Raw genomic sequence first — 23,966 nt, forward strand, 5'->3', positions numbered from 1 at the left:
CTCACCGAAAATAGTGCACTGTGCGTCAAAGTCCTGTTCCGGTTGCGTACGACAGCTTTACCATGGTCAAAGTGTGAGATGGTTGTGATATTGATAATTAAAATACCTCAGTAGATGAATACAAATGATTGAATTAGCATTTTAAGCTGTTTTCTCCCACCATTAACACAGTGCTGCAAGCTGTATCGGTATTCTATGTCAATTAGGATAAAAAAGGATGATTTTTATAACTTAAGAAACCTTTTTAAAGGTATCATTTAGAGGTTATTAGGAGATGTTCTATCATATTAAGATTTTGAAAATTCTTTAAAATTCTATGTGTGCATACATTTGTTATCCATGTTCACTTTAAAAGTGGCATGCGCAAATGTGTGTATAGTTATGTGTGGGTAGGTGGGGCTGCATTCTGCCCTGTGTTACGTAATATTTTTATAAATATGTAAATGCTATCTTTCTCATATTGTTAGCATTAAGAGTTGTTATTCTCTAGGGTATCACAAGAAATATTGTATAATGGGTTTATAGCACCTTAGTATTGTTTTTCAACGACAAAGGTGCTTTTTACTCACAAAACAATGCTTTTTTTCCCCAGTTGCATGATATGATTTGGTGTGTGTGTCAGAGTCAGGGAGGAGTAAAGGGGGGGCGCACACACACACACACACACACACACACACACACACACGGTGTCTCTGCTGTGACTGTGTATCACTTCAGATGCTCAGACAGAATTAAAAATGCGCTCCTCCGCCTTGTCACTGGTGGTGTGCGCATTTTCTTGACGAGTTCCCACAGCATGTTGCTCGGACTCAGAGGCTCAGCACTGTCTTGACACACACAATCCATTAAAACTCTGTCGGACGCCTAATTAGACAGCAGACCACGCACAGCTCTGCAGCACCTGTTCCCACCTTCACAGAGAAGGTAAGTTATTTCTGAGGAGAGGGAGATTTTTTTGGACTGCTTGCCATGCTTTGGAGAAAAAAATAGACACGGTGAGTTTCCTGCAGAGTTGGCACATGCATCCTGGCTGCAGGCTATCTGTATTAATATGTTTCTCCTCCCTTTGAAGGTCTGTTCTCAAGTTCAAAGCGCGTCGGCGTGTGTTGTTTAACGTAGCTTCCGGTCGGGACGTCTTGGTAAACAATGCTGCTCAGTGATTCATGCATAGTGTCCCTTTGATACCCTGCCAATTAATCAATTAGTGATCGGGACATTGTGATGTGTTGCTGAGATATGGCAGTGAGTCATGATGCTCAGTGCAGCCTCGCCAAAGCCAGTAGTGACTTCATTTAATGATAGGAGAAGATTTCAGTATTTAAAAAGGAAAATGTTTGTTATTCTAATTGTTCAGACTGGCATTGAAGCATGAGACAGGTTGTCATCTTTCAATATGTGGACTGACAACTGGTTTTATTTTTGATTTAAGGCATGTCTTTTTGAAATATTTTACCACCTTGATGCATGTTTTTCTAGACAATTACATTTTAATTCTCAAGCATAAGTTCCTGAGCTGTTTAACCCTAAATCCAGGACCGATGAGAACAGAAATCATGTTTACATTTATTTCCAAACTAATGTCATTTATGCACCTGTGTTTCCTTTATAGCCAGAACAATGTTCAATTAGCCACTCAGACTTTTATTTTTTGAATCTCTTGATCTCCTGTCTCCCCTCTGAGGGCAAAGTGAATGTAATCTCAAACCATTGGACTGTTACATAACTTTAAAAACTGAAGTGCCATCCTGCCTGCGTGGGAGTGGATGTGATGTTCCCACTTCCTTGCTGTTGTTTTGCTCGTTAATTCTGAGAGGCACATTACTGTAAGTGGCGTTTTGTGACTTAACATGATGATTTTTATGTTTTTTTATGAGAAGCTCTGATTGCTTTACAAGTCCTCGCTGTGATTATGCTGCCTACCTACACTGATTCTGTGAATGTCGAATGTCGAATTTCCATGGGTTGCATGACCAAATGTGTGTGTGTGTGTGTGTGTATTTATGTGTGTGTGTAGGGGGGCTGCATTCTGCCCTGTGTTGTGTAGGAGGGGTGTGATCGCAGTGTGCCCGAGCATGACGCTCAGAGTTTGTTGGACACAGTTCACTCCTTTTTTTTCCCTGAGCAGTCTGTCCTCAGAGCTGCTGGAAGTGGTGCGAAGACACACACCTCACAGTAACCTGACTCATGTATAAGGCCGGCTTCCCCATCACTGATCAGGAGTTGTGTCATCATCATGCACAACACACAGGAAACCATACATGTAAATATGTCCTGCAGTAAGTGTGCACCATTTTGAAAAATCTAGCACCTACTTGTGTAAAATTATTGCTGGCAAATTGAGAAAGAAAAACACTGCAATTATTCAAACTGTCCTTTCTACGTCAGTAGTAGTATCTGAGGTCTGAAGACTGTCTTGAGTATGATAAAAAATTAAATCCACACGTCAACATATGACTATTATTAGTTTATTCTGTATTATTATTATTTTATTCTTAGTTTCATAGTTTTATTATTATGATTATTATTATTTTATTTGTATTATTGTATTATTATTAGTTCTATTATTATCTGATTATTATTATTCTTAGTTTATGAGTTTTATTATTTTATTTTAATTGTTTTTTTATTATAATTATTATTATTATTATTAGTCATTATAATGTTTGAATACCATTATGAAACATCATATTTTATGACATGACGTGAAAAAAACTGATTTTACTTTTTTTTTAATAACTAAAGACACATCCTAAAAAATATGCAATTTGCTATTAGCCAACGTGGGATATTGTTCTGGTGGTATAACTACTGGTATAAAAGTGAAAATCGTGATATGCTAACACGACAAAGTGGACCTATCTCCATTTCACCACTTGATTCTGGCTTTGCTTTTATTACCCCATGCTCCCATTCGACTACTCTATATGAATACATGTTGAATACAAAATGTCCTATTAATTAAAAGTGACATAGTACAAATAGGGAAACTTTCGGCGAGTATGAAATTAAAGGTACTGCATGTCTGACTGTTTTTTTAAACCTCCTTCATAATCCACACCATCCCTTACCCTCCCCCACACAGAGAGTAATGTAAAAAATCTACAACAAAACTTTAACGCGGATAAGACACAATATCACTACTATACATTTTAATCACGTTTAAGCAGAAAGTTCATCACTGATTTGGTTATAGCGCACCCATTAGTGTGCCTACATTTTCTTTCATCTCGCTGCCAATGTTTTGTAACTTATCAGAGACCAAAAAGCATACTATGTGATATATATATCAATATTTTTCTGAGGCTTTATTTCTTAGGCAAGTGTTGTAGATAAATGCTCCATTATATACAGCTAAGATGTTTCGAGCCTAGCTACAATGACTCAATAATGCAGCAGTATTATATCACAAAGTATGAAATGCGTCTGTTATTTTATAATACTACATATTATAGGAGTGCTTCCTCAGCAGAATTAAGTACAATAACACACACTACATTGAGCTAACCCAACCACTTTCACCTTGTTGTGACTGGGGTGGTGATTGGGGTCAGTTATAGCTTTCTGAAAACATTGGAGAAAGGTTTAAACATTCAAAAGAGTCAATAAAAGTGCAGAATTATTAAAGCTTGTTGGGCCCCCTCCCTTCTGAGACTCAACAAAGAGTAATTTGTTAATGCAGGCTTTTGTCCTCTTGTGGTCACTCTAACACAATCTGACAATTGTTGATGAAAGTGATCCCTCATTGTCATTGTCAAGACTATGATCAGGAGATTTATAAAAGGCTGTAGTGATTGTATTATTAACGATCCACAAAAAAGTCGAAGTCCTATGCGCAAAATAAGAGTTTTTACACACAAAAAAGCCAAATATGTGTAATACCAGCTGTCCTGTCATTAGTTATCATTATGGTTTTGGTTTATCTTTGGAAGACATATCTTTGGTTTTGAAGTGATCTTATGTGAGTTAGAAAAAATCAATGATTGACCGTACACATGGTTCTCAAAAGACAGTTAGTTAGTCTGTAAATGAATACAAATTCCTGTACTGCACCTGATTTAGTCAGATATCTATCCCTAAAAAAACTTTAAAAAGCACTTTTGAAAAAGATATTATTCACACTCACTTATAGAAAACCTCTGACATTACCTAACAGTCCTTTACAAAAATAACATTTGGTATGAAGTGCTGTTCATGCTGACCAGTCATTAGTCACGCTGTGAATCACACAGTTCTCCAAAGGTTAAAATACATCAGGAAAGGCGGTATATGAGATGTTAAAAAAGTAATTTAATTGCATAAATTAAAGGTTTTCAAGCTTTAACTTGAGAACCAGGAAATATGTTAATTCCTCTGTAAAAAAAAATCAAAAACCATGCATGTGTTTGCAAGAGTTGAGCTGGAATTCATCATCCACTCTTGTTTTTATTAAAATAAGTGTGAAAGCTGACAGCATGGTGAGACTTTTGCAGTTGTTTTATCTTTTGAGAAGTGACAGTAACCAGTGACAGGATCTTGGAAAAAGTTGTTGTTTTCCTTTCAGTTTTCACAGTAGACAAGTGGATGGATTGGAACTAGATTGTTATTCTGGAAAGTTTCCCAGGCTTATTATGCAAAATGAATTTGATTTCAGAACTCATTGCTTGATTAAATGACCTCTTCAGATGGACGGATTTTGCTTTGTAAGCCAAGCCTTCACATAAAAACTCATAAACATGGTGAGAAAAACAAGCCTCAGTGATAAATATTCACAAGTCATTACTTAAGTTATTTAAGATAATCAAGGTCCTTTAAAACTATTAAGTACATGCTGTGATTGACTGACAGTTTCTGCACCTGTATGCAAGACAATTCATACAAGTTATTATTTAGTTGGTTTTGTACAAACAAACAAATGGCCCTCCACTCATCCCTCCCTTTCAATACCTTCACCTTGGTTTCCTTCAGGTGAAATACATTCAGTATTAGGTTTATCAGTTATATGCTATTGTAGATACATGGTGGTGCAACATAACCGACTCTGTGAAATATATCCGCTCCTTATGTAGTTATGAAGGTATATATTGGAACACAACTATATGTAAATTGTATAATATTTCCTCCAGTGGATCTCCCAAAGTACTACACACTGGCCCTTTAATTACATTACAGTACATTACATGTTACTTGTTAGACGCTTTTATCCAAAGCGACTTACATACTCAATACTGCGGACAATCCCCACAGGAGCAATTTGGGGTGAAGTGTCTTGCCCAGGGACACAACGACATGCTGACTGCAGTGGGGTTTGAACCTGTGCTGCCCTGATCCGAAAACCAACGCACTAACCCACTGCGCCACACGCCTCCCTTTAATGGGGCTTTCACACCAATGCAGTTCCAGGGCCGGTTTGGAGCTAGAGCCTGAAAACCACTCTTTTCCCCCTTCCTGTTTTAATGCCCCTAGTTTTAATATCAAGCATGACAACATTTAAATGGGATTACATTTAAAGTCAATGTCTATTTGATATCATTTAGTAATTATTTTTGTTTGGCCACTTTCAGCAGGAACGTGACGTCACTTGCCGTCAAGTTGAAACGGTTAACTGTCAACAACAGTCGCTTTTTTTTTTTACAAGTCCAGCATTTACCGAGCAACAACATCCTTCTAATGGAGTCTGGTGTGTTTTCACCTGATGAATGTAAGTCAAATATTCCCTCTCACTTGTCTATATGTGTTCGGTTTTCAATAACTCCTGAGGGAGATACATACAAGCTCCTTTAACCGCTAAAGTAGCCATTGTTTTCGCTAGCATGATGCTAACTTTTCATACGGCGCAGGTAATGCTAGCTGTGGGTTTTAAAAGCTTTGTTGCTGAAAATAACCGTCAACAAAGTTGGTAATAATAACTAAACAGAGTGAAGTTATGGGACGGATGACCAATATGTTAGCAGCAAGCATGTTAAAAGATGCTAGCTAACTGCATCAGGTGATATTTCTCTCTATGAGTATCCCTTTGTACGTGATTTAATATATAATTAATAAAGAAAATTGATAATATTCATATGATTACATGTCTGTACCTTTCAAATAATTCTAAAGGCACATGATATTGTTTGCAGCAAAGTGGGAAAATCCCTGTCAAAGTGTTGATGCTTTCACTAGGTGGCGCCAAATACAGATTTATTTTAAATTCTACGTTTTATTTTATTTAGTTCCTTTTTTAAACATTTTAAATAAAGATAATGTTCAATAGAAACATTTGTTTTGCCAAGTAGGTTACATGGAATGTTTCTATTTTGGTGCAAAACAAAAAACTGCAAAAGTAAAGAATCATATATATATAGAAAATAGAAATGTACAATGAAAAATGTATAAAATAATTTGTTAAAAAAATGATGTCTTTAATGCTGTAAAGTTTTTGATAAGCGAAGTTTAGGAATAATATGCAATAATACAACATTACTATAGGGCTTTGCAATCACTCAATATTATTTCTCATCAAAATCCTTTCTCGATGTTGTTTAAACTGAATGTGAAAATATGTTGAAGTGTTGAAGACACTGTGTAACCCATTCACGGAGAAATATAAGATTGTATGACATCATGAAGAATACGCCCTCTCTCTTTTACACAAAAACACATGCTGGTCTGACAGAACTATTTGTGATAATGCCCCCTTCTGAATCAGCGCACCATTTAACTGAAATGCTTCTAAAATTATGAATATTCACAGTTATGCTAACAGGCCATCTTCTCTCCTACGGTCCCAGTGTTACTTGTGACTCACGCTGATGCCTTTGTACGACTTCATCAGAAACACACACAAACACACTCAGAAACACACAGCTCTCACTTCCTTGTCACTGTTCTCGAATGCCATCACTACGGCACTTTTACAGCAGGCATCAAAACGGACACCTGTCATCAGTCAGCAGGCCCTCGGTGCCCACTGTTGCCCCCTGCGGATACTTATAGCCCACTGCAATTATGCCGTTCCATTAGTCATCCTACGCATGCACTGATGGGCTGCTGGCTATACTTAGACAACGTCATGGTCACTCTTATGAAAATGGGAGATTTAACAGTCTGATGCATGAAGATGAGATGAATAATAAGTACACCGTTGTTGCTTTGTTGCCTTTTGTGGACGCTGTGTTTATGAGGAAACAAGCACTGCTCATTGTGTGGTCAACTTATATTTAGAATGTTGGTATGTTAGAGAAACGTGCTCTATAACGTCAAGCTGGCATCTACGTTTCTGTATAGAGTGGTGGAGATTTTTGTAGACCGGAAGCTAGCATAGCAATGGGATTTCTTCATTGGATTTTGGAGAATAAGCTCTGCGGCAGCGTTTCCACCAGGGGGGCGTCTTGCCGTCATTTGATGCCCTTATTCAGCTTGGAACGCCCTGAACTCGAGCCGAGGGCGTCCAAAAAAAAATTATAATTCGAGAGAAGATCAAGTTTTTATCGCTTGAAATGACGAAAAGGAAAAAGGACAAGGACATCCGTCTGTTGGAGGGGCAAAGGAGTCTGGTGGGATTATTTTCGCCGCCAGCAAAGCGTGTTCCTGTGACGGAAAGTGTACTGCCGGCGAGCCTTGACGGGGGGTGCTAGTGGAGCACGCGAGCTGCGAGAGCGCCGCAAAACTGAGGCTCCTTGGTAAACTGTGGTAAAATGAAGAGCTGTTTAGGAGCCGAAAGAGCCGGCTCTTTTTAGTGAGCCGAGCCAAATGATCCGGCTCACTAAAAAGAGCCGGAATTCCCATCACTAATACGTAAAGAGATAGTATCTATAACTTAAGGGACGGCTCAATTCAAAATTCAAGTCACATGACTAGGGATGTCCCGATCACCTTTTTTTGCTCCCGATCCGATTCCGATCATTTGATTTTGACAATCTGCCGATACCGATTTTTCCGATCTTTATGCAATGCATTAAGAGAAAAAAAAGGTAACAGATAACGGCTGGTCATCCAACGCGATGACTTCAGCTATCTTGGCTGTTATTTTTTTGGCCTTTTCACTGTTCTGGGGCAGTTTCTCTTTCCTTTTAAAAGTCTCTGAAAGTGTTGGTTGTTTCAGTGCCGTTACCTGAGTGGGCGCTGTGTACTCGTCGTGTTGTTGTTGGTGTTTGTATTAGATTGGTCGTGTTGAACGTAGCTCTGTTCTTTCCACCACGCGGAACCTCCGCCTTGCAAACATTGCATCTGGCTGTTACACTGCCTTCGCTTTCAATTTTATAATACTTCCAAACTCCTGACATTTTCTCTGTCCCGACTCCCGAGGCACCAGCTGAACGTAGCCTCTCGTTAGCTTACTGCTACTATTAGACACGGCGCCCACTCTGTTGCCAGATTTGAGAGAAATAAACAACCAGGTCTATGAAAACAAGCCCAAAAGAAGCAACACATACATGATGTTGTGTAATTTTAAACCAAAACTAAGGCCTCAGGATGACTTTAAGACGTGAACATGGTCATTTTTGTTTTGTAACATTAAATAAAAAAAAAAAATGTTATAAAAAAAAAAAAAAAAAAAAAAATTCCCGATCCCCGATTTTTTTCTCCCGATTCCGATCTTTTGAAAATCACGTGATCGGCTCCGATCCCCGATCACGTGATCGGATCGGGACATCTCTACACATGACACAACGTGACGGCACACACACCCCCCCGCGGGTGGATGCCCTCTCAGCCCTGGTCTGGTGGAAACACTGCTCTGCGGTATACACACATCTATTATGTCTTAAATGTCACGTTCAGCAGGATAATCTCCAGATATAAACACAGCTTTTCTTAAGGTTGAAGCATAAGTCAATTTCTAGAAGATAATAGTTAGCGCTAGGCTACAAAGTAATCACACATGACTTAAAGGTGGTATGTAATTTATTTCAGAAACACTTTTTGTTATATTCCATGGAATGCTCTTAACATCCCGATAGCAATAAATATCTTAAATACTTTGACAAAAAATCCATAAAAGAATTTCATCTGTGGGAGCCATAGCGCTGTAAAAAGCACGACCAATCATTTAAGCCGGCCCGGCTAAAGTAACTGGATGGCCTACCTGCCTGTCAGCCTTCCATCTGTGCACAAACTTATCTCGTGCCCTCATTGGTCATGTGCGCGTTCGTGTGTGTTGGAGGAGGGGCTCTGTAAGGAAGTGGCAGATCTTTTCCGGCTGTGTATTTTCAAATTCTCGCGCACTCGAGCTGGTTTCTCCAAAATTACCTACCCCACCTTTAATGTCAACGCGAATGCTGGAAAAAGATCTCCTGCTCTCTCTTGCCTGTGCAGAGAGTAAACGTTTGCACAAAGTTACCGTCTCCAGCATTGTTGACAGTGTAGACATTTTATTTTGTCATGGGCTGAAAAAGTTTTAGTAAAGTTTGCATTATTACTTCCCACTGAAGATTTCTGTTGTCCCTGTTTGTCATCATTAGGAGTGAAATCTCTTTGCCTAGTTTTAGTTTGAAAGGTTTTCAGACAGTATGGTATTTAATTGTGACATACTTGTATGAGTAGTAACAATTTGATGTAGTCACAAAAGTCAAATTAGGAAAATACACCCTGAAAGTAAAGAAAAACCATTGAAAAGTAGGGATATTGTGGATTTGTCCGGGCTAAATATTACTGTAGACATGACACAATATCAAGGTAAGATGAAAGTGTCATAATTATCCTGACTCAGGTGATATAATACATTTCTGACAATATAAGAATATCAAAACAAGAAAAAACATGTATTAATTTATATTGGCTGGGTATCTTCTCTGCTAGCTGCCTGCCTGCTTATCATAATTCCCAGATGGAAATACCGTATGTGGGATGTGACAGGGAGCAAAGAGCACCACATCGCTATCAGTCATTACATTTTTGTGGCTGGAGGTAACATTGGTGGAGAAAAATGTTGTGAAGACTGTGATGCACCTTGGATGATGAGGAGATGTGTGTGTTTCTGTGTGTGTGTGTGGCGGGATCAGCTCATTGGGTGGGGGTGTGAGATGTTTCAAGATTCAGTTTCCTCCTCTTCCTCCCTCCGCTGCCGTCTCAAGAGCCTCTAAGTGTCTCTGGACTTATTTAGTTAGGTGTTGTGTGCTGTGGATAACCGTCCAAATGTAATGAACACTACAGGTGATTTATCACTGACGTGTTTTATTGCAGCTGGAATTGAGTTTATGAGAACACATCAACCATAAACATCTTTAGACTCAATATTGTTGGATTAATGATCAGAAATATTCCTTGAAGAGGCAGAGGTACTCTGGCTGTATCCTCGAGAGACCACAATGCATTGCAGCGAGATGTTGGTTTAGTTGTAAAGGGCATTGTTTTCTTCCCTTGAACCCTGCTCTCTTTTGCTCTTACTATCGCTACCATATGGCTTCATACGCCTACACAATATACTTAGCCGAATACAAGTTCATGTGCATGTAGAGGCTACTGAAATTAATTATGGGAAACGTAAGAAATCGCTCATGCAAAATCACTATAACTAACTGATTTTTGAGCCTTTTAGAAAGACTGATACAAATATTACATTTCCATGCATTTTATTGTTATAATTTAACTTCAAATGTATATTTAGTTTCACCTCCGTTAAATCTAGCAACTTATTAAAGTTCATTTGATAGTTTTATTCCTCAAAGTTGTCTATTGTATTCTTTCAAGGACTCAAAACTGACCTATTTATTTATGTCAAAGGGACATTATAGTACTCTGTTGTCGTCCATTGCATTTCATACCGATAGACCATAGTGTTGGAATTCTTACTTGAATAAACGTTTAACCCATTGAGACTCTTTAAGACCAATTTTCCTTTCCCATGCACTTTGCAAGGGTGTGAAGTTGCATGAGAACCCTCCACTCCACACACCGCCTCACTCTGGATAAGAGAGTTCTTCTGAGCTGTAGGTGGTTCTCCTTACAACATCAGACAAAACTAATCACCAAACTCATGTCCTCCCCTCATAGAGTGGTGCAGTCCCAGCACCAGTGCTAAGCTAAATGCGGCTATTATTCAGAGTGATGACATTTAGTCTCGTCATTAGCCACTTGTTAGCAACCTGCCATTAATACAACATGTAAACGCTTCAGACGTTTAACATTAGGGTATGTAGTGACTTGTTTTATGTTGTACGGCAAAACGGAAAAATCTCGTAAGATTGTTTTAGTCACAGACCTTATTTTGGGAATCCAACCAAAAACACAGGAGCTTGGAAATGCTAACTCGTTTTCAGGTTAAAGGTGAATTCCTGCTCCTTTCCTCTGCTTCCCACGACAAAGCTGTCATTAGGGAACATCTGAATGTGGCACAAAGCGTTGAGATTGAAACCATTGTTCCCTTGGGTGTCTCACTGTTCTTACCCGAACCAGATGGGGAACTGGTCTGGAGGTGGATGAATCTGGACGTCATGATGCACCAGGCTGAGCAGCTGCTCACCGTCAGTGATGTCTTTCATCCTACACGGTTCTCCTACAAATCGTGTGTTTTTGTCATCCTCCTCTTCAGCTTCTTCAGGTCAATTCAACTTCAGCTTCACCTCCAGCCCTAAAAGACTACTTTTTTTGTCTTAAATAGCTTCAAGTCAAGGAATTGTTGTCAAGAAAAAGTCAAGAACAATTGTGTATATATCAAATTAACAGATGCATGACACTGGTCTGAGGAAGACTGATGTGGATTTTGATATTTGTTAAATTGTTTGGGAGTTTTACCTTTTTTTTTTGAGTAGTTTCACTCTCTTTGAGGTCATTTTGAGTCCTATGTAGTTGTTATGTGAATGTGTGTGTCTCTTTCTAGTCATTTTGAGTCTCTTTGTGGTCATTTAGCCTCCCTTTGTAGTTACCTTGTTTCTCTGTGTGGTCATTTTGTTTCTCTATGTCGTTGTTTTATATTTCTTTGTAGGAATTGAGTCCCTCTCTAGGAACCTAGGGCCCACCCCTGACGTTTAGGGCCACTGTTCCCAATAGACCCCTTTCAGTAATACATCTATGCTGGTGAGGTCTTCTACGTAAATCCTTAGTATTCTTGGGCTGCATAAATACCGTATAAAATCTACAGGAAACTGGTAGGCAACACTGATACCTATAGCACCTGCTATGTTTTCTCAGATCTGCTAAAAAAACAAATATTCTGTGTTTGAGTCACTGCATGAAATCCGTCATCACTCGCTCAGCCAGCGTTTTGGTCAGTCCTTCTGTCCAGTTAAGCATCTCTTTCCAGCTCAAATATATTCTGTTTTTCTCTAGCAGTCAGTCATCATTTGCACAATAGAATCTGATGTTGCCTTTCCAAAATACCCATTAGCACTCTGCTGATTTTTGGCAGTGTAAATGCTCACTCCAGATGTGCCGGCACCAGCCCATTCCCACTCTACGTAGCCTTTCTCCCAGACGTAATTTAGGGTTTTCCGAAACTCTTTTCATCGGCTTAACTCCTCCAGAAGCATCAAACTTTCTGGTTTATGCTGCTGCTGCCCTCAGGTGCAGAAACACCGTGTTAGATATACAGTGTACGTCTCCTCTTGCTTATTACATCTCCAGTCTGCCTGCTTGAACTCCAGCGCTGCAGGCCCACTGAAGTTATGAAGATTTCCTTACCCAGCTTACATTTTCCGTCTCTTTTCATCATTATAGCTTTTATCTGGTTTTCTCGCTGTGTGTGGCTCTCTTTCTGAGGGAATTGCATAAGTCTTTTCTCTGTGTGTGTGGGCAGCGTTGCGTTTTATGTAAGGCGGACATGGAAATGGCTAGCGATAACACAAGGGTCTCGCTCTGTGTTCTTTCTGCCTCTCTCTCGCTCTCTGCCGGTCTTATAGCCGTGTGTGTGTGTGTGTGTGTGTGTGTGGGGTTGGGTCATCGGACTGTGGCTCTGCGTGGTGGTTGGCTCCAGATAACACAATAGGGTGATTCTGCAGGCCCACTCGCACGGAAATATATATTTTTTTACACACACACCTTGAAATGAATCATATTTGACTCCTAATATGAAAATGGTGATACATGTTGACATGTTGTGATTATGAGTCTCTTTTGAAGTCTAACGTGATACAGGTCAAACACTCAAGTCTGTTTATTTGCCTGAATAAATAAAAAATGTTTGCTTCAATATTTACTGAAGTTTTACTTATTTTAAGTTGAGGATGGTGGATTTTGACGGCTAACATTGAGTCACTCCCATTTGATTAACTGTGGCTAATAAGTGTTAATGAATGCTAATGCAAAATAATATTTTTAACCGACTCATTTTGAAACCAAAACCTATAAAAGGGTGCTCAATATGCACGGAGACTGCATACATTTCGTAATGTATGTATCGTGACACCCAGTGCTGCTTCTTATGCATTACACTCAGCTGAACTATGAGTTTATGAAAAGAATAATAACTGGCTATTGTTGAAAACCCCAGATTTATGCTAATCTGGGAGAAGCACAAACTGGGGCAAAGTTATTAGAGGAAGTTAGCCAGGCAGGCATGCTTACGTTTGTAGCTTATGCTAGATTTGTAGTTTACGTTTTGACTTGTAAGCTCTTTCCTAACCAGGTGTTTCTGTCATATTAGTCCCATGCTCACTGTGTCTACATGAGGAGAAACTCAGAGTTTGAATCGCCCGTCCTGTGTGGTTACAGTTGCTAAACTATCAGACTTTACTCTTGTGGGATTTAGCTCACTGTCAATTCTGCTCATTTTTAAACTGATTAAAAAAGTTCTCCCAGAGTTTCCTCCAAAGCCCTCCAGCTGCAGGAACAAACCTGTTATTTTGATTGATGTCTGCTGTACTTGAATCCTAACCCCTCTAATGCTATTTACCGCTAACTGCTAATGGCCCCTTCAGAGTGCAGATTGGCACACAGATAACCCGCTTCCCCTCGAGGGGGGGGAGAGTTATGTAATAAGTGGCAGGAGGTGATAAAATGTGAAATATTCAAATGTGTTATTGAGAGTAAACACTATTCAAAAGGCTTCCTCTCAAGCCTCAGAAAAAAGCTGCTGCATCTGATTTTTAGCAGGTGTTGCTCAGAAATTAACTCGGAGGAAGCGCACACATTATTAATGGCATAATTTTATTATTTATTTTTAATAAATAAGAAAATCCTATTAATAAAAACACCTCTACACCCTGGTCACCTTTTTTAGATACTGTATCCAACCTGTCAGAGAAAGGGTGTTTCACTGAGTGGGAATGCCTGGTAGGATGTGTAGGCCCGGGTTTCTATGGCAACCATCTGCTGCTACGCTCACAAGCGTTCGTCGGCAGCCCACACAGTGTGACATCCAGCAGCAAGCCAATCTGAGAGAGAAAGTAAATCTGTGATTGAATGTTAACACGAAAGGGCCAGGAATAATAAGGACACAGTTCAAACTGAGTGGTTGGAGGAGCACAAGCAAAGGTGCATTTTATCCAGAATATCAAATTCTTTCAGGACTCTGTTGAGTTTCCTGCCGTTATAGTAAAGACAGAAGGTGGACCATACAACACACTTCCATAATAGACTGAACAGAAGGATGTAAAGCTGCTTTCAAATGTGTTGGAACACAAGTTTGGTAAAGGATAAGTAAGTTGAAACCACTTTTAGAGAGCAGGTACAAAGTTAACCACAACTTCCTTGTTTAAAGGGGCCTTATTCGGCTCATTTTCAGGTTCATATTTGTGCCTCTACTGTGTCATCTTTAGCTTTTCCCATACTGCAGCTTAATAATAATAAAAAGCCATAAATCTGCATTTGTTTATGATACGAAACACAATATCTGCCTTTTAACTGAGAAGAACAACGTTAAATCAAGACATTTTTAATGAAACTGAATCTGACAAGTCAGATTTGTAGTAATGCAGTCACGGTCTGATAGGATTTCATATACAAAAGAACTCTAGATGACGCAATGATATGGTATGCGTCTTAACCATTCAGATAAGGGGGCTTAATGGATGCCTCCTCCACATACTCAACTAAAGACAGATGTGTAACGACTACAAAGACACACAAACAATAACAAAAGAGAAACTAAACAACTCTAAAGTCTGTGAGTGATCCCACTATGTCCTTGTCTGCTTCTCCATCCACCACTATAATAGAACTGGGGCTAAGAATTGATCTCGATACAAATGCCTGCAGTGTGAGCGTGTGTGTGTGTGTGTGTGTGTGTGTGTGTGTGTGTGTGTGTAGGCACCTGAAAGCACCAGTCTATTGTGAACACACACTTTCTTACTCTTAAGTACACTTGTGTAGTGCGTAGGATTCACTTCAACTTTAGGGGCCACGCTCTGGGAACAACTCCTAATCTGGGCAAACTGCACTTACATACTTAACGTCAGACTGTATATGCATTACTGATTGCCGCCTAAAGACAACCCATTGACAAAAAGAAAGCGTGACTATGAGCTTGTGGAGGACAATGTATTCAGTGTGAAATGCACACATTGCAGAGTTTATCTTCTTAACAACACTGAATAAAATGTGTTGTTTTTGTGGGAATGGATGTCGAAACTGACCAAAAATACTAATGTTATTGTTGAGTGATAACCTTGTGGATGTGTTTCAGATGCAGGAGACGGGCGGTTCCCATCGCAGCTCTCAGAGGGCGTTCAGTGTCCTGGACCGTCTGCTGCTCACACACCCTGTGTGGCTGCAGCTGTCACTCAACCAGGACTCCGCCCTCTACATCCTGCTCAGAGAGCCTGTGGGGGTACGTCAATTATTTTAATGTTATATAATAAGAGTAAAGGAATACATTTTTACACACATTAAGACATTTGAATTAGAGTCAGAATCAGAATACTTTATTTATCCTGGGGGAAATCATAAAACTGTGGTATTGAAGAGTTGAGATACTTATCTTAGGGTTGTAATTTCCTCAAACTCAAAGTTCATGTTAATTAAAGACACTTAAAATTGAATAGTTTAACATTTTGTCGAAAAAACTATTTTATTCTAATTTGTCACGAACTAAAGCTTCTTTGAGGTTTTGACATTACACCATAGCTCATATTCATTGTTTTCCCTTTGCTTTTATTCTGACTCTACATTGCTGTTCACCCTCTGTGCCTCCTCCAGAAAAAAACCTGTCATAACAAAAGACATTTTTTAACCTCCCTGTGCTTTCCGTTTTGTTTCTGCTGTGCTTACAGACCTTTTTGGTGCGTAAATGCAGCTTCAGCCAGAGGAAGGTGCTGTGTTTGAGAGCGACGGGGGACAAAAGTGCCTCCTCTGTTAAGGAGTGCTTCATCTGTGAGGAGGACTCCAGTGAGTATAAAACAAGCTACATTAGCATGAATTATCCACCTGTGAGCGGCGCACAAAACGCTACATTTCTCTGCTCGTCAATTTTGTTTTAGCACAGCTCATTCACTCACTGGGTGAAGTAGTGCGGGACACAGGGGATAGGTACTTCAAATAATTTGCAATTGCCAAATTTCCTGTTAGATTTAAAGTCTCCCACTACCTCCACAGCTGTCAATCAAACTCTGTCTCTTCTATAACCAGCATTCGCTTTGGAGAGCTCAGCGCTCACCTTCCCTGACCTGTGTCGCCTGGTGGCCTTCTACTGTATCAGCAGGTGATGTTTTATTTGAACTAAAACCCAGCATGGTCAAAAGAATGTGACTTATTGCTTTGTTTCACCCCTTTTCACGGCAGCACATAATGATATATCAGTCAACATCGTGCTTTCACATTTGAAAACAGCTCAAAGCAGCCAATCAGAAATCCTTATTTGTCCCACAGCAGGTAAATATACATTGTTAGAGCAAAGGGGACAGTGCAGATTAAAAAGGGAAATACAATCAGTAGACCAAAATATTAAATTAAGAGGCAAGCAAACGTTCAAATATGTACACATCCTAGGTAAAAAATAAGTCGCAGCATTATAAAAGTATGTGTCCAAATCATTTTTGCCATTCAGTGTGCACGTTCTGGAAAATTCATGGCCACACACATACTGAGAGTTTCTATTATTTCTATCATTTCCAGAGATGTGTTGCCCTTCCCGCTGCAGCTACCAGAGGCCATCGCTAAAGCAACGACACACAGGCAGCTGGAGAACATCTCACACATGGGACAAGGTACAGAGATGAAGACCTCTCATTCTTTTAAACCAAACGTATTAAATACTTAACTTTGATGTTCAGTTTTTAGCATTTAGTTCAAAGCAATCAAATGCTAGTCCCACATTTCACTAATCTTTGTGTTACTTTCACATTGCTTACTATTGTTTTAAAGCTTAACTACTTTACTTTGTCATTTGCTCTAAAAAACAATAGATACTTTACTAGATTATCCTTTTAACTGTGCTTGCATAAGAGCTTTATGCTAGCATTGCGGGTTGAAGGTGGTGAAGTCAACATACTTGCTAAAAATCACAGTCATGTTGATGTTTAGTTTTAACATTTAGCTCAAATTGCTACTATCACATGGCCTACCAACTACCAAGACGAGACTGTTCCAAATGTGTTTACAGTGTATACATTCTTCCTGTAGATTACTTATGAGGCAAGACATCATTTTAAAATGTCCACCTTGCAGCATTTGATCGTGAGGATACAGTGAAAGTCCTCTGTAACAGCTCCTCCTAAAGGAATGAGTGCAAGAACTGACTGCCAGCTTGCATCTATTTTAACATGGAAACATGTACTGAGCAGCAGCAGTGAGCGAGGCGTGACTTCGGTTTGGCTAAAATTGACACCAGTTAGACACAGTATGTGTCCCCGACTGCAGCTCGGAGATAAAACCCTTTTTCTCGCCGTGGTTCTGCAGGTTCAGTCTGCTGTAGTCAGATAAACCTACATTGCACATATGTAAGTGCTTATTTGTGGTTCGTTTGACCAAGTGCAGTTTAAAGGTAAGGTAACAAAAAGTGAGCTTTATTCCAAAATGACAGACAGGAACAAACTTACAGGCGGGAACAGGCAGGAGACATGGACTAGCAAAGACGACCATAAGCGAGGCAGGGAACAAGGACATGAAGAGACAAGGTAGCATGGACATGGAAAGACGACGAACAGACATGGAGCACAGGGGAAGACAAGACTAAATACACAGAAGGGTAATCACAGGACAAGGCACAGCTGGGCAGGGGAGGCAGAAACACAAGGACAATCAGACACACCAGGGAAACTAACGACAGGAAGGCAAACACAGGAAGTAGGATCAGACAAGACACAAGGAGGAAAACATTTCAAAATAAAAGGTGGAAAATGAAAACATAAATCCAAAAGTAATCTGAGACGAGGTTAAGTAGCATTAACGAGAGATATAGAGATTCTATGTGTACCATTTCAACACAAGTGAATAATTAGAAGCCTAATTTAGTAGATATTTACACAATTGCTTCAACAAATACAAAATGATTGGGTTTTTTTGTTGGTATTTCTGCACTTTTTAAATGTACTAAACCCATCTTTTCCCTGACTAGACTTCTGGAGCCCCCCGTCTGCTTCAGAGATCCAAAACGGACCGGTGGAGTCGGGTGCAGCAACCAGCGGCAGCCAGAGTCAGCAGGACCGCTTCACCCTGCTGACCCACGGGAGGCCCGGGAAACTCTGCTTCATCAACCCTCTCTTCCTGCAGCTGGAGCTTAGCAAGGTTAGTAACTCTTTGTAAATCCATTACAAGGGATCTAATCCATCTTCCTATGTGACTGCTACCGTTTACCTTGCACTTCACTTTAACTCCTCGATAAATAAACCGCTGGCTCGTGTTATATAAATAAATTGTTCTCTTCTACAGCAGCCACAACTCATTAAGCACAGTGCCTCCAATAAACGGCACCGCTTCAAGCGCAGCATGCGTCTCCGGCTCTCCGAGTCCTCCATGAATCTGTCCCTGGAGGGGGTCGGCTCCTACTCGCCTCCCTCGTCCCTGGAGCTGCCCGGCGGCTCGGAGAGGCTGCAGAAGGCCGGAGCCAACCCGCAGAGAAAAGTCCATCTGGGGGCAGGAGTCCTGAGGAGAACCCCCGCCGTATCCACGGGGTCTGCAGAGGAAGAGGACGTGATATCTGTCTACGTGCCAAAAGTAATACGTGTTAGCATCTTGAGTTTTACGTGTTTAAGTTTGGATAATCATATTACAGTCTCATGTTTTTTAATAATGTAAACAAGTCCCAACTTTAGCATGTTTACCCATTTTCTCAACTCATCTAAAGTCTATTAGTGCAAAGAGCTAGAAATAACCCACCACAAAATCCCATTATATTGTCGTTGCAACTTAAAATCCGTTTCTGTCTAGAGATTGATGAGTAAGGCAATAACTGCACAAAACACAATATTCCCATGATAATCCTCCTAAAGATCTTGAATGCTTGCAAGCAGGCTCCTTCTAACAAGTAAGCATCCTACAGTGATAAACACAGAACCTTTAAAGGTGGCACAAAAATGTTTACAATAAATCACATACATGTCGTCAAATGCCACCTGGTGAAACATTAACACACATTAAAACACAAGCTCTACAAACTGAAGGGGATTTCCACCAGAGGGTGACCTGACGTCCCAAGGTCAGTTTCTATCTCTCCCACTCACATTAAACTTGCAGTATTAAAACATCTTTTTATCAAGGATTACAACACCTAAGGATTACTTTTCTCAATGGTTACATCTCACACCTTTAATCCAACAATTCCCGTTCCATGATGCTGTTAAATGATCGTTTCTGTCCTGGTCCAGACGTCTGCGAAGGTGGAGGATCCTCTGCAGCCGGCCGAAGCCCAGGAGCCAGGCATCGAGGTGGCGGTTCTGGCTCTGGAGCGCCGCCCGGCTCCGTGCCTGGCCGAGCTGGACAGCAGCAGCTCCTTCAGCAGCATGGACGAGGACAATGACTCGGATTCAGATCCTGAAAGCATGGCCCGAGCCCAAACTGACGTCTACCATCGGCCGCCGCTCGTTCGCTCTCGAGGCCGCGGCGGGCTGCACCGCATGAGCGAGGCGTTCGTGTGTTTCTTCGCTCCAGATAAGCGGCTGACGCGCCTGGTGGAGGAGCTGTCCAGAGACCGGCGCTCCACCTTCGGGGGCATGGTGCAGGACTTCCTCCTGGCGCAGAGAGAAGTGCTCAAATCCCTGGCTTCCTCTCCTTCGGCCACTTCCTCTGCCCGTGTGACCTCCGTGCAGATGCTGCAGGGTCTGCGCCTCTTCCTGTCCCAGGCTAAGTGCTGCCTGCTGGACAGCGGAGAACTGGAGCCGCCTATCGAAACCCTGGTGCCGGAGAACGAGAAAGGTGAACACACTCACCTGGGAAATGTGAGAATGCAAATATTGCTAAATCAAGGAAAAACACATTTTATTTGACTCATTAGTTTTAAATGGCTTTTTTCTTTTCCGCCTGTAAATAAATATCCTTGTGAGGCAGTGCAGTATTTACACAGAATGTCCACATTATTGCACAAATTAGATCAAGAAGAGATGGCCCACCACATATCAACAAATACTTGCCTTGTGACAACCCGATTGGTTCATATGGCATTTGAACATCTTTAAATAACAAGTTGTTTTTGTAGACGGAGGAGGTTGAAAAAATGTGACAAAAAAAAAACGGTACTATTAGAGAAACACTGATTCAATAGAGCGCGGTGCCAGAGGACGCAGGTCTATGGAAACAGACAGACAGCCTTTTCTCTCATAAATGGTGGGCAGCCCAGGCTCCAGTGAAAGGCACTGTCAACACAAAGTAGTTTTCTCGTGGGAAGGGGGGGTAGAGCCTCATTCACTAGAGCTCATATTGTCTCTGATATCTAGAAAACAGCGTTAGGAAAGCCACGCATCCATCACATCACATCACTAGTGTGCTTCTTCCCCTTTACTGTAAAGACATGGCGCCGCGCTACAGGAAGGATTCCAGTTAGATCTTTTGACACACTCGTGGGTGGGTTTCTCTCTTTTGGAGCTCTTTGTGTGTGTTCGCAGGTGTGTGAATGTGTGATGCTTGCTTTGCAGTGCAGAGGCTTCAGGGGGAGAGGGCTCGGCCGCTGCCTTCCCTCCTTCCCTCCTTCCTTCCTTCCTTCCTTCCTTCCTTCCTGCGCTCTGATTCTGATTTATCTCGCACTGCGTCGGTGGGAGGCATTTGCATTTTTTTTTTCTCCCCCTCGTTTATCATAAAAAGATATCACAGTCCCACGCTCACTTGAAGAGCAGCACGATTCAGGGGAGGGAGGGAGTGAGGGAGGGATGGAGGGAGGGATGGAAATAGGCAGGATACTTTGTAATCAGTTACACATCTATGAGCACTCACACAATCACATTACATGTAATCTGTTACTAAGAGAGAGAGATGCTGGGAGGTAGAGAAACAGATTATGGAGGGTGTGAATGATTAATCACAGGAGGGGTGAAATAGTGAGGTAGATGGGGGCGGGGGGGGGGGGGGGGGGGTGTTGGGGATTATCCAGGAGGGAAACATGAGGGATGGAGGGCAGGAGAGGAGGATGTTGATGATGAGTGGAAAACAGCGAGCACTGGAGATTTGTTACCCACTTAGTCAGGACTGCCCACTATCTGCAGGAATATCAGTGTGTGTGTGTGTGTGTGTGTGTGTGTGTGTGTGTGTGTGTGTGTGTGTGTGTGTGTGTGTGTGTGTGTGTGTGTGTGTGTGTGTGTGTGTGTGTGTGTGTGTGTGTGTGTGTGTGTGTGTGTGTGTGTGTGTGTGCGTGTGCGTGTGCGTGCGTGTGCGTGTGTGTTTCCACGTGGGTGAGCATGCATGTGTAACATGTCCACAAGCTTTGTCTATTACGTCTCACTGTTGTCAGGCCAGAAATAAAATGGTATCTCCGGATTGTTAGTCTCTCGGGTGGAAGGAAAAAATAACTTTGTGTTTTAGCCTGGCGGTGCATTTCTGAACGTAAGCAACGAGGATTTAAAGGAGTAGTTTAACATTTTGAGGAAATACGGTTAATTGCTTACTCTCCGAGAGGGAATAGATTGACATACACACTGTGTGGCAGGAGCCAGAAGGAGAATAGCTTAGCATAAACAGACTGCAAACCCAAAGTGGAGAAAAAGATTTACTTTACTTGGATAGCAAAAACAAAAATTATGACTTTTCTTACTTTGTTAATTCAACTTTTTAACGCCATACATTTTTTGTTATTGTTTTGAAATTGCAAAAAAATGTCAGGTTGAGCTGCAGGTTTCGAGTAACAAGCTCAATTAATTTCATAAATGAATGTTAAGTGTGATGGTGATGCCTTTTTAGAAATAAAAGTCCTAAGAATAAAGTGATGCTCAAATCATACATACTGTAAACCCACTTTATGGTTATAAAAGTACCAATAATAAGTCAATATATAGTATTTTCTATTTGCATGCTTTGTTCCTGTATTGATAATAGAGGTGGGGTTTGGTGTCTCGTCAGACAAAATACAATTCCATTTTCATTATTCATTTATCACAATAATTCAAAAGCCACATACCTTTCTGGGCCTCTTGCCAGTGCCTCAAGATATGTAGACACATTTCTCTACCTGCAAATCACTACAGAAGTGAAATACAAAAAAAGCCACACGGCAGTAATGTTTTTAGTTTTAACCCAACAATGCCCTCCCCCTCTGTCCTCAGACCTGGCTCTGGAGCGGGCCATGTTCTCCTGTGTGCTGCGGCCCCTCAGGTCCCACCTGGAGAAGGCTCTGGTTGCGTTGCACACCCAGGACAGCAGCAGCCAGCGGCTCGCCCAGAACATGATCCGCCTGAAGGGGGACGTGGCCATGGAGCGGCTGGGCGTGCGGACGGGCGTCCCCGACAGTCGCGAGGTGGAGCGGGTGAAGCAGAAGCTGCACCTGATGCAGAGGACGCACTCGCCCATCGACAAGGTGCTGCTGCTGCTGCAGGTCTGCAAGTGTGTCCACAAGGCCATGGGATCCCTACATGGTGAGACCACATGCATCGGTTTTTTACGACAACATAAACAAGGACACATATTAAAGAGGCCCTATTCTGCTTTTTGGATTTGTCTCTTTCCTGTTGTGTGTTATAAAGGTTTGTGTGCATGTAAATGGCCTGCAAGGATAAAATCCCAGAACTTCACATCAGAGGGACTTTTCTTTCCCCGCCTGAAACGCCTCCATTGGACTCTTTGTTTACTTCCTGAACATAGTGACATCCCTATATAACGCTCCTATTGGCTAGCGCTCCGACACATTGTACGTGATAGGCTAAGGGGCGGGATATCTCTGAGCGGTTGACCAATCACAACAGAGATCTAAACAATCAGAGCAGACTGGGCTCATTTAAACACAATATAGAAAACGTTACAAATATTGTCTTTACCTCAATTCACCACAATATAGACAACATATGATTCATGTTTGCAAATACTCTCTGCTAGATCACATTTAACAGTGGGAGTGTCATTTGGTTTTGTGATATAGTTCTATTTTATTTATAAGATACATATATGCTGATTTCCAAAAAAAGATTCTTTAGAAAAGTCATATTTAAAACACGTCAATTCGACCTAAACACCATGTAAGGGTTAACAAAAGATTACAGTCACTAACAAAAATGTTTTCAGGACTTCATGATGGACTGGTGCTCTAGTCAAGTTCCTGTATTCACTTGTAAATAGTCAACTGACATTTTTCTATTTAGAAATGCTAGGTTTGCTGCTTGAAAGTTTCCCTGTTGAAGGAATGAAGGTCAACTATCTGGGCAAAGTTGAGAGTCTGGTCACTTTTAAAAGCTCCACACTTCAGACGCACTGTATAAGTGTGAGCTGAGGCACGGCCTGTCTGCTTTTCAGCACGACCTGCTGAACAGAAAAAGCTAAATCGTGTCAGTAGAATATTCAAGGTTTTGTAACTTACAAATCTGACATTCTCAAAATCTGATTAAATGGATAACCAACTAAATTAAAGTTGAGAAAAACACACTTTTTTTCCCCTGCTGACATTTTTAGCAACCTGCAACAATAAAAAACAAAAAAAACAGCCTACGTTTAAACTGTGCTTAAAGGTGGGGTAGGTAATTTTGGAGAAACCAGCTCGAGTGCGCTAGAATTTGAAAATACAC

At 41.0% G+C, this 23,966-nt stretch overlaps 1 protein-coding gene and 1 long non-coding RNA gene across 2 annotated transcripts in view; one reads left to right on the forward strand and one right to left on the reverse strand.

The window, feature by feature from the left end:
- The first annotated feature begins 778 nt into the window (after positions 1-778).
- Positions 779-23,966, forward strand: part of si:ch211-168d1.3 (ras and Rab interactor 3) — a 30,152-nt gene continuing 6,964 nt past the window's right edge. Inside the window, exons 1-9 of the mRNA XM_034150013.1 lie at positions 779-924; positions 15,521-15,664; positions 16,107-16,221; positions 16,462-16,534; positions 16,948-17,039; positions 18,389-18,558; positions 18,703-18,987; positions 19,638-20,184; positions 22,518-22,826. Coding sequence (XP_034005904.1) covers positions 15,521-15,664; positions 16,107-16,221; positions 16,462-16,534; positions 16,948-17,039; positions 18,389-18,558; positions 18,703-18,987; positions 19,638-20,184; positions 22,518-22,826 — 1,735 coding nt within the window. The 5' untranslated portion in view covers positions 779-924. The remainder of the gene's footprint in view (positions 925-15,520; positions 15,665-16,106; positions 16,222-16,461; positions 16,535-16,947; positions 17,040-18,388; positions 18,559-18,702; positions 18,988-19,637; positions 20,185-22,517; positions 22,827-23,966) is intronic.
- LOC117497972 lies at positions 14,049-17,967 on the reverse strand. Its single transcript, XR_004557518.1, has 3 exons — positions 17,871-17,967; positions 15,503-15,656; positions 14,049-14,270 (listed from the first exon to the last, which is right to left on the reverse strand). It is a non-coding gene; the product is annotated as an uncharacterized LOC117497972 (long non-coding RNA).

The sequence above is a fragment of the Trematomus bernacchii genome, unplaced genomic scaffold (assembly GCF_902827165.1).
Source record: "Trematomus bernacchii unplaced genomic scaffold, fTreBer1.1, whole genome shotgun sequence".
NCBI lineage: Eukaryota > Metazoa > Chordata > Actinopteri > Perciformes > Nototheniidae > Trematomus > Trematomus bernacchii.